Source organism: Colletotrichum fructicola, assembly GCF_000319635.2.
Source record: "Colletotrichum fructicola Nara gc5 chromosome Unknown KSG_Nara_v1_contig04, whole genome shotgun sequence".
NCBI classification, from domain to species: Eukaryota; Fungi; Ascomycota; class Sordariomycetes; order Glomerellales; family Glomerellaceae; genus Colletotrichum; species Colletotrichum fructicola.
The window spans coordinates 1,204,163-1,214,963 of record NW_027094054.1 but is presented as its reverse complement, the minus strand read 5'-3'; the positions used below and the strand labels follow the sequence as shown (position 1 = coordinate 1,214,963).

At 49.4% G+C, this 10,801-nt stretch overlaps 4 protein-coding genes across 4 annotated transcripts; 2 read left to right on the top strand and 2 right to left on the bottom strand.

Annotated features, from left to right (window-relative positions):
• Positions 1-229: 229 nt before the first annotated feature.
• On the top strand, positions 230-1,092 carry chyE-2 (Glutamine amidotransferase-like protein chyE; the record flags this gene model as incomplete). The annotated part of the gene is made up of 2 exons (XM_032024425.1): positions 230-712; positions 796-1,092. 2 exons carry the CDS (start codon positions 230-232, stop codon positions 1,090-1,092), a joined length of 780 nt encoding a protein of 259 aa, XP_031878917.1.
• A 3,402-nt stretch (positions 1,093-4,494) lies between these two features.
• On the bottom strand, positions 4,495-6,315 carry mpaG-1 (O-methyltransferase mpaG; the record flags this gene model as incomplete). Its single annotated transcript, XM_066151806.1, has 7 exons — positions 4,495-4,603; positions 4,743-4,813; positions 4,863-5,131; positions 5,201-5,658; positions 5,721-5,844; positions 5,902-6,028; positions 6,091-6,315. The coding sequence occupies 7 exons, from the start codon at positions 6,313-6,315 to the stop codon at positions 4,495-4,497; spliced, it is 1,383 nt and encodes a 460-aa protein (XP_066008805.1).
• Positions 6,316-7,615: 1,300 nt separating this feature from the next.
• Positions 7,616-9,069, top strand: CGGC5_v007139 (uncharacterized protein; the record flags this gene model as incomplete). Its single annotated transcript, XM_032024421.1, has 7 exons — positions 7,616-7,637; positions 7,698-7,792; positions 7,850-8,225; positions 8,284-8,401; positions 8,460-8,524; positions 8,576-8,606; positions 8,661-9,069. The coding sequence occupies 7 exons, from the start codon at positions 7,616-7,618 to the stop codon at positions 9,067-9,069; spliced, it is 1,116 nt and encodes a 371-aa protein (XP_031878969.1).
• Positions 9,070-9,191: 122 nt separating this feature from the next.
• EGS1-1 (Eugenol synthase 1) lies at positions 9,192-10,342 on the bottom strand (the record flags this gene model as incomplete). Its single annotated transcript, XM_032024419.1, has 4 exons — positions 9,192-9,600; positions 9,665-9,739; positions 9,794-10,027; positions 10,083-10,342. 4 exons carry the CDS (start codon positions 10,340-10,342, stop codon positions 9,192-9,194), a joined length of 978 nt encoding a protein of 325 aa, XP_031878995.1.
• Positions 10,343-10,801: the final 459 nt, after the last annotated feature.

Here is a 10,801-nt window from a genome sequence, read left to right as displayed (position 1 = left end):
CTGCGTCTGAATCTGGCTATAACCCCTATCTTCACCTCTGAAGTTCAGTAATGCCGGTCGGAATAGCCGGATCTCTCTCCGCTTTTAGGCGGAAAGGTGGGTGGACCCCTACGTCTGACAGGTGAATCAGCTATAAATTCAACACAGAAACCCTAACTTCAGAACTCCATCATCCAAGCACACAACTCTCCAGAAGCAATCTTGACGATTTCCCAACAGACCAGCCAACATGGCATTCCGCGTCGCCATCCTCGCAAATTTCGACCCGGACGAACCAGGTGGGAGCGAAATGTTATCCAGAATCACCACTCTCCTCCGCTGCTCCCGAACAGGTGCTACTGAGATCACTGTCCATGCCGCCATCCGCGGCGATGCCTTCCCGGATCCGTCCGAGTACGACCTAGTGATTCTGACCGGAGGACCATTCAACCTATTGAAACACACCGAGGAGAATGAGAGACCAGAGTGGGTGCGGCGAACACTTGGCTGGATCCAGGAGACTGTGAAATTTCACGAGGCAAGTGGGCTCAGTGAGCCACGTGGTAAGAAGAAGGCCAAGTTAGTGGGTATCTGCTGGGGTCACCAAGCCATTGCCTTGGCTCTTGGAGGGCGGTTGGGACAGGTGCTGCAGGAGAGAGGCGGGCAATCAATTGGTGTTGAGACCGTCCCTCTCACTTCTCAAGGCGCTGCTTTCTTCAAAACTGAATCGCTTGTATGGACCTGCCTACCCAATACCCCCCCAATCTCCCTACACACTAACACAAAAACTAACTTGTGCCTCTATCTTTACTGTAGGACATTCAAAAAAATCACGCCCTTGTTGTAATTCATCCCGGGTCATATCTTACACCTATCGCCTCTGGCTCAGCTTCTTCTCAAAACGAGGTTCTCCTCTCCCACTGCCCTCCTATTCTCACCTTCCAAGGCCACCCAGAGATGGATGCCGCTCTCGCAAGACTATTTGCCGGATTTGCGACGGGGGGCGCGTCGGACCGTGCAGACTGGATACCGTCGGAAGGGTTTAAGGGTATCAACGACGTACACGATGGGGAGGCGATCTTGAAAAGGGTGGTGGCGTGGGCGGCCGAGTAGAGGAAATAAGCGAGGCTGAATTGGGGTCTGCTGAGGGTCACATTGGTGGACGAAGGTGTTGGACGTAGGGTCCACCTCTCTGCCAAGAAGCGGTGAGGCCTACACGTCGATGGTGATGAGTAAGTAAGGTATAAATAATATACAGCCAAGAAAAGCAGTCAATGCATGACTTGGGATGTAAAGGCCTGCCCATCCAGGATGAAAGTTCGTCAACCACGTTATCAGCTGCTGGATTGTGTGATGACAGTATATCTGACCGTGGGTTGGAACCTCAGTTGGCATGCTTTGTTTTAAATATGACCTTTTGAAAGGCGATGCTCTGATAGTCTTTCGCAAAATCAAATACGCTGGGCATTCACAGGATAGTCTATTGGCATAAAGACGAGTGGTCTTCAACTACGCAGCGTTATCCTCACTTGCATACACCATGTGCAGCAATCGCATCTCTATCGACGATGAGTATAGTAGACACCAGATCCTAGGTCACCGAGGAAGCGGAAAAAGAGCACTGGTGGATCCATGGCAGAAGGTCACATTTGTGCAAATAAGCTTGCCAATGCTTGACAATGGGAAGTGTGTCAGGGGAATTCACCGAGTGCCCAGCTAGGGGTGCCCATTATTGAATGTTAGCATAAATAGTCTCATTCATAAGATCAAGTTTTGTATGCAAGTTCGATAAAACCTCGTTGGGTCCCAAAAAAAAAAAAAGGAGATGAAATATATCCACGTATGGTCGAAAGGTTATCCCAAATAAGCTCCAGACATTGCCAGCGTTTGAAAATCACGAGTCTGCAACGTTATACCTTTCGCAGTTATCCATTAGCCAAATTTGAACACCACACCATTCTGAACAATGTATTCTACATCAATAGGCATTTTCTCATTTTTTCCGCTTCTCCCCTTTTACTCTTCCTAACTTCGATGTTCCCTTTTGATGGATAGACGGTTGGCACCCATGTAAAAATGACTACTTCTTAGATGTTCAAATGTAGTGGCTGTGCACCCATACCAAACATATTCAAGCCATTCCAGAGCGAACATCAGGGTGGCCTTTCTGCCTAGTGGGCGTGGTGTGATGCCTTGCTGACGGATATTAGTACTCTTTCCTTAGCTTCACTTCTACGAAGCCCATTGGTTTTCCTTCCATGCATCACAAGCCATCACATTGCCTGCACAATTTCACTACATCCTTGAACCAACTAAACTGCTCATTCCCCTTGCAGATGATATCTAATTGGCTGGAAATAGATACAAAACCACCACAGGTTAGGTTGTCTGACCCAACTCAGCTGTCTTGCTCTGGGCTGTGGTTCGAACAGGATGCCCGAATCGCCACAAGGGCGAGCCCACACGGGTAACGGATACCGGATGATACATAGCACAGTTTGGGTCAGCAATAGAAACAAATTGCCTCGCAGAACCGCTGCATCGGCAGAATGCATAGTTGCGCAACACATTAAATGTGTCTTCGTAGGTGGTGGACAGCTGAAGTTCAACAATCATATCGCATTGAGAATTTCAGACGAAGTCAAGCGTGGAGGAAACTGAGGCGCCGATGGCAAAGCTTTCTACTATTGTGCGGCAGCGTTGCTTCAAGGTGCCTCTTCTTAATAGTTCTTATTGGTTGGCGAAGAAAGCACTGTCCCCGTAGGCGCTATGCGAACGCGTAATTAATGAGAACCTACCTTGGAGGGAAAAAGGGGAAGATAAAATCTGATCTGGGTAAGGTAATTGAAAGAATTCATGAGTGTCTATGAACATTTCCAAGAGCGTGCTAGCCAAACTTATTATGTACACAAAAACGCGAAGAACCCGCAGTCGTCGGATATTAGGTGCAGTCGTGATGGTTGAGGGAGTACTCCATCGCTATTTTAATTGCTAAACCGCTGCTGAGAAATGCACAACAGCGGCTAGTGATGCGTCAGCGAGTAATGTTAGCCGCAATGAACCTTGTCAAATATCAGCGGCACGGAATCTTATGGACTGTAGATACAGCCAGTCAGAAACTAGTGATGACATACATATCAGAATCCATATCGTTGATTTGTTGTAAATTACATGTAACCAGAGCGATCGTGCACAACGACCCCGGGGCGCATTGACGTAGGCGCATAGTCTGCTGGACGGGACATGTAGCGTGGGACCTGTTGAGATCTCGGCTGCCAATAATAATCTGACCCCACTCGAGTACTTAGCAAAAGAAACTTCGGCGGCATGGCATACTAACCTGCTCTTGCATCATTGTAGCAAAACGATATCCCAACCTGGGGTGGGCGAGGGATGAATTCCTCAAACGCAATAGAGCGTGCCAAATGGTGGTGGGTTGTTCTATGATGCTCAATTCTGGTTCTATGGGCAACCCAAAGGTTCAGCATGGCGACAAGTAAGCTCATGATCCCAAAAATGATCGTGACAGCCAGGCTGGCGGTTTCAACTAGTGAGGGGGACATAGGGCCGATGATGGAGACCTGAAAAACAAAAGAGTTCAAACAATGGCCAAGTGTTGTGTAAAAGCTTGAGGTCTGTGACCGCTGAGAATTGTGGTGCTTCGATTTGAAGGGTCGGGGAATTTGGCAGGAGAGGTACGGAGAAGCAAGCTTTCATCATGTATCGGGAAGACGGGACGCACCGAGCCTCTCCACTGCTAAGCGCTTCGGGCCCAACAAGAGAAATGTCACGCGACCTGCAGCTCCAATTCGCTCGCGTTCGACAGTGCTGTGGGCACGCAGGTGCGTGGTTCCAATGATGGCTCCTGGTTTCCACAATTTCCATGGCAGTACCATAGCTACCTCTCGCGGGTCAATCGCTCCGCCAGAATCCTTAGCGTCATGCAACTGGTAGACAATTTGGTTGCCTTGTTTGTGCAGCAGGTGCCCATCGAGTGCGGCACAAAGCCAGTACATACCCACATTATCCCCGAATTTTCTCCGGATTCAGTGTCTTGTAGACCCTTTGATTCGCCTGAAAAAAGTGTCATAATAGCGCATTGGTCGTACTCCGCACGAAGCTGTACGGGCGTCATGCAGTACTCGATGGGGTCGACCTGTGTAGCTAAAGTGTGATACTTAAATCAGCTGCTACACCCGAGTACTGACCGGCTCATCAGCAGCAGATCAGAAGCTAACAGCACAGTCATTGTTAATATTTCTTCCATAAAAAGACGGTAAACTAATGACAAGATCCATCACTTCCCTGCAAAGAGTATTGGGTGATAGAACCGAAACGAGCATGAGCATCGTGGCACTACAGAAAAGAAGGAAATCCCATTTCTCCTTCTTCGAATTGCTCAGGTACCAATACTATGAACATGTCTCGTGTAAATTTCACATGGCTCATAAGCCTTATGCTTCATCCGAGGATTGAATGAGGTACGGAACGAGGTACCGATACAACATGACGCGACTAATAGAGCAGAAGAGAGCTAAAACTGCCCAGATCTTTCATGATACCTTCCATGAAAGAGCGATGAACTGTTGACGCAGGGCGCATAATGTCTGATATGGCTATGTAGCTGTAGGATAAACTGAGCATTAATAGGTGGAAGACTGGAGTGCATTACAGTCTTGAAGTGCTAGACTTAGGTGTGGCAAAGGGGGGATTCAAAGAGGAGACTGATTGCAAAGACCACACGGAGCAATAGCCAAACGTACACTTTTTGAGGGAAGGTCAAGATATGGTCTTGAAAGGAATGCAAACCCATACTACGTACTAGATGTATTTGCTTCTTGCATCAGCTCGCATTCGATCAGACTCTCAACGCCATTGCCCACATCATAAGTCTTTATCACCGTCAACCCCGCTTTTTCAAGCAAAGCATTCCACTCGAGACGTGTTCGCTCCTTGCTGCTGACCAATGTAAGCATCATGATATCCTGTCCCGTGTTTTGCCAATCGGCACCAGTATCAGGTATACAGTTCTCATTGATCAAAAGCCTGCTATACCCAGGCCTCATCGCCGCGGTAGTTCGCTCAAGGATCTCTGCGCACTTGGCATCAGGCCAATCGTGAAGAACTGAGTGCATATAATATGCTCGAGCACCTGGGCAGATGTGAGAGATGGGTCAAAAGCTGGGGCCCATCGACGTTGAAGATTGTTTGGCACACTTACCCCTAATTGGTTGTTCGGTGAAAAAGTCATGACCCATTCTTTCAACTTTTGCATCTAAGTTGTCGATTTGTTCGATGACGCTTGGCAAGTCCTGCACGACAAGCCTACCCGGAGCCCTTGGGAACTTTTTCCGGAATTCGTCAATGTCGTGACCAAAGCTACCTCCCACATCGACGAGGAGAACTCCATCTTCGGAGTGGTCGAAACCATCAAGAAGGCGCTCCTTTACGGGGTAGAATCCCTTATCCATCCAGCTTGGTCTGCCTTGTCTATACGCGCCCATGTGTTGTGCAAACTGCATATCGTACGGTGCATTGGCGGCAAAGTGGCTGAAGCAGTCGAGCTTTGTGTTATATCCGTATTGCAGAGGGCTGTTGAAAACATCGTGGGGCTCGCGGTAGTTGGTCTTCTTGGCGAACTCGTGGAACTTTGCAAGAGCTTCCATACAGGCACCAGCACTGGACATAGGTTGGGTCATTAGTAAAATGAAGATTCCGTGAATGCTTTGGACTGCACTCACACGCAAGGATAACCAGCTCCCATGCTTGTGATTGTCAATGCGTTGGAGAAGTTCGTTGGTTTGTACTCATCCGGCCCGGTTTCGGTGATGTACTGCATCGCTCCTAAATGCCGCATGATCCGACCTAGTAGGTATTAGCAACACGTCTCAAGTGAAGTATGCTCGTGAAGGGACAACACACCAAGTAGAGCTGGATCATGTCCGAGTCTGCAAGCGAGGTCAGATACTCGTTGAGGTGCTTGAGTCTGAGCCATCAAGGTGAAGAGTCCCGAGTCCACGGCGTATGTGAGTGCAGTGAATGCAGCGGGCTATACCAGAATCACACGTTAGACATGTCTTAAAGAAATGAACAGGTCAAGTTATATCGCACCTGCGCCCAGCAATGCTTGATCATAGTCTCTCGCGGAGTTTCCAGGGCATGGACGAGTGATCGTGCGTTTGCCAACATCTTGAGACGAGCAGTGTCATTTCCAGAAGCCACAACCTCGGTCAGACCAGCAATATTCTTCACATGTTGATTGACGCTGGGAAGGTCACACGCGCTCAAAGCAACAGAGATGTCAACCTCCTTGGGTGGTTCTGGTATGGAGCCCATTTTGCGGGTGTGGAAGAAACCAAACACGACTTGAAATTCAAGGTACAGAGAAGACGACAAAGGGGGAATAAGGAAGCAATGCCGACTACCGAATTCAGAATATGCAACGCGAAGATGAGCTGCTGGTGTAAGGACACTGGCCATAGACCTGTCTTTAATGAAACAGAGCCACATTGACAGCATGGGTAACCATCGTCCCAACTGTCTATTCCCCCGGCGCAACCAGCGGCTTCCCCGGCCAATTCCTGGACCCGCCCATGATACTTTAAACCGATCCAACCCCTCTCCCTCACATCTCATGATTTTTAGTCTCTGCTGTCGGCCAGACCCTTAAGGAGCTCGTCTCAAAAAGGCAGGTTGCCGGATATTAGTTGCCATCGGGAGGTGGCGGAGGAAGGTGGTGGACCTTGTCGCGACCGTAGGCAGCTTGCGCCATGCTCAAGTTCCATGAAACTTTCTGATTCGGCGCTCTTGCTTGGTCTTGCTCCAACGCGTTTCCATGAGCTAACACTTGTGTTTTCATCCGTTCCACTCTGATTGTTGTTGAAGGAGGTTTGAGGGGCACCTTCCTATCTCCAGGGGCTACACAAAAACTTGACAAGGGGATTCCAACGTTCCTGCATAGAATGGGCTGATGTTGTTGTTGTTGGTTCAAGAGAAATCACAAGTACTCCGGCCATTGGACGAGGACGCTTTCAAAGTGGAAACTGTCCAGGATCCCGGAACGACTTTCGGTGGAGCTTGCGGATCGTGATCCCCGCGGTTGCGGCCGCGGGCCCGACCTGTCCGAGCATTGCGCGTTCTTGATGGGGAAATCTTCACGATCGTGCATGGTTATTTGTCTGTTGGTTCAAGTCGTTCTATATCCAGGCCATAAAATCTGCTCACCGGTATCCACACTCAGAAGTGCTTCGGGACTAATTAATGCACGCTTCAGGTTGAAGGATGGGTTACCTGCGTCTGCTTGCTCTGCCACTCCTCGCTGATTGAGACTTATGAATATTTGGCCAGGTTCCCTGCCGGACTGTTGCAGGTATCTCCCTCGTGGCAAGGGGAGTTGGCTGATAGCAGGCTTGCGTTGGAACATGCACCTTGCTCGTAGGTATGTCGGCATCGCACCAACAGCGGCGGAAAACTGGGTCTCTTCAGTTCTCTCGCGATGTTCCAAGTTCTTTTGCAATAACATTGGCGGAATTCGTGTAGAAGTCTACGTGCGTCGCAGCAACCTCGAAGGAAAGTTGCGAATGTTTTCCCTCCCTCATCATGTGTCTCGCTTTCTTCTGCGATCGCGGTCGTGAACATGGCTGACACGTCACTAACAAGTCAGTCATCCGCCGAATCTAAAGGCACAAGCATAATAGCAACCATCTGCATCATTATAGGCATCAGTACTCTTTTCGTCCTCGGTAGATTGTTTGTGAGAACCAAGATTCTTCGAAAAGCTCACCTGGATGACCACTTGACGGTCCTGTCACTGGTAAGAGTGCTCATTTATCTAGTAAGAAACCTCAGACTGCTGACATCCCTTCTCCAGCTTCTCAGTTATGTCACAGTCGGACTCGAGATATGGGCCGTTCAAAGTGGCAACGGTCGCCACGTCGGTACGCTTTCCACAGAACAACAGTCCGCCGCTGTCTTGTCAACGATTTCCGGCTTCCCACCCAATGTTCTCGCATATACGGTGCCCAAGTTCGCGGTGGTAGCGCTACTAGTCAGGATACTTCACCCGGGAAGGGTCCATCGCATCGTCTTATGGTCACTGGCAACAATCTGTCTGGTGCTTGTAATGTTGTGCATCATCATACTGTTTGCCCAATGCACACCATCACGAGCGCAATGGGACTTTACGATCACGGATAAGAGCTGCTGGAGCCCCTGGGTGCTGATTGACGTTGCTATTTTGACTGGTGGTAAGTGATTAGCTCTCGCAGACACTGAGCTGTATCGAAAGATAACATACTTCTGCAGCATATTCGGCCGCACTTGGCCTGTACTTAGCAGTATACCCCGCCACCGTTCTGATGAGGCTTCAGATGAATATCAAAAAGAAGGTTATTCTTAGTGTTGCGTTGGGCATTGGATCGATGTGGGTATTCTCGACTCAAGCTGTTCATTGCCTCTAGACACTGACCTGTACATGGCAGTTCCTGCTTTATATCGATCTACAAGAGCACGCGGCTGCCATCTCTCGCCAGCAAAGACTTCACCTGTAAGCCAACCTCGAGTCGCAGACGACACCATACTCACTTATTTTAACTAGACGATAGTGCGGACCTTGTAGTTTGGACAGTGTATGTAAAATGATGCTTTGAAACATGATGATGGAGAAGCTAATGTCACCGCAGAGTCGAGGGTAACACTCTCATCATCGCTTCGTGCATTCCTGTCCTCGGCCCCCTCGTGGAGCTGGCCTTGGGCCGTCGCGTCCTAAGCTCGACCGACCGGAAATATCAGAAACAGAGCAATACAGGTGGTCTTCGATCGGGTGGAATCGGGATGGACGGCTCTAGACCCATGAACCGGAATGGTAATGTTGTCGGCAAGAACTCAACTGTCATTCAGTCACGGCATGACCGAGATGACGCTAGTAGCCAGGAAGGTATTACCGTTGGAACCGCTAAGTCGGCTCACAGACCAGGCGGCATTCTGAGGACAGACGATGTTACGGTATCTTTTGACTCCCGAAGTGTAGCGGATGGGAGAAAGAAGGAAGGTGATGGGCCGAAATGGGATGCCTTCCAGTCACGAGACTAATCAACTGCTTGGGCAGATACGGGCGACGGCGGCTTTGGCAGATTGGGCCCGTACCAGAAATTGTTTGCAGCAATCATATGACTTCGTTGCATCGTACTTTCTGTCTTGTCTTATATGGTGGCTCAAAAACAGCTGTCAAAGTACTCCCTGACTTGAGGTGGCAGCTCTCGGTAGTTCTCAAGCTTTCCGTCTACAATCAAGTCTTTCAATGTCGCCTTCTTGTAGTCTTCAACTTCCCATAGATCCGTTCCGAGCATCTGCGCCTGCTGGCCTGTGCCCCATACCTTGCGACAGTACCACGCCAGGGTGAACAGACTACCTGAAGCAAGCCCATCTTCAATCTCTCGGTTGATCTTCTCCAGGCTGTGGTTCGATACTTGAGGTGCGTTTCCGTTCCTCACCTTCAGCGCATTAGCAACGTCTTCTCCTGTTGGTGATAGTTCTGTCAAAGCTATGGAACGATTTTGAATTTGAGCAAATGGCGTCTTGGTGAAAATGGAGACGTATGCCGCCGCCACAAAGTCTCTTGTGCTGCACACCAGAAGCTATTAGTCTCAAGTCATTTAACAACGGCACGGAGCAGCTCCAGACTTACCACAAGTAAACTTTAGTCTCAGCGCTGTTGGCGGAATTGGTGAGTCGATTCCCTGATATGTCGACACCCATGCAACTAGAAGCAAAGGAAATCAGTACATGACTCAGTTGAACAGCTTATCGCACTCACAGAGTGTTCAGCGCAAACTCTGCAAAGTTTCCGATAAGGACAACCGTGATTGGGATGCCTGCGGCCCTTGCCGCCTTCTCAACGTCGTCCTTATTTTTGTTGACTTCGATACGCATGCCCTGCTCATCGTAGCGGGCGGCCAATTTCGATGGCGAGAACAGCTGCACATTGGTCTTGGGAATGGCCTTCACGAAGCCCTGCTGGTCCTGAATCCCCTCATGACCAACAAGTGAGCTAACGAGAACGTTTGTCAGTGTTGTCAAGTAGACCGGCTATGTCATAATCTTACATGACGATGTCTATGTCTTCGAGGGCGCTAACTAGACGTTCCTCATCGTTGACATCTACCTCAACCTTCTCGACATCATCCGGAAGGCTGGACGCATCTGAGCCAGGACGGGTCAGTACCCTAACTGGCGCGCCGGAGGCGATCAAAGCCTTCACAATTCGAGAGCTTCCCCAGCCACGATGGCCATACACAGCGATTCGGTTGAAAGATGACATGGTCAGCTGAGATGTGGCTTCGGGCGCAATATTGACACGGAACATGAGATGAGGGAAAGATCATTTGGTTTATATAGTCCGTGGCTAAAACGGTGACTAAGACATACATGCAGCCTCCTTCCACTTTGCATCGGATGTCCGGGACCAAAATATTTGATGGCTTACGAAGAAATGCATTGGACTCAAGATATTAATGCAATCATCGACTGGGTCACTAGCCACTGTTCATCTTCGTTCCCGAGTAGTCGCTCACCGCCCCACATCCACAGCCAAATGCCAACGTCGAGTGGCTTGCGGATCGCATTTTTTGGGGTAGTAACTGATCTTGCTGTACGATCGTGGTGGAGATTTGGTCCTGGTGAGCAGTTTGTGCGTTGAATTCTAGCCCCGATGATAAATCGATGTTGAACGATCACTGATTGCGGTAACGTTTTGCTTCCGAAACGATACCCACACAATGCTTCGGAAGTCGGGTGCCCATGGATTGGCGCTGGAAGAGCGCCT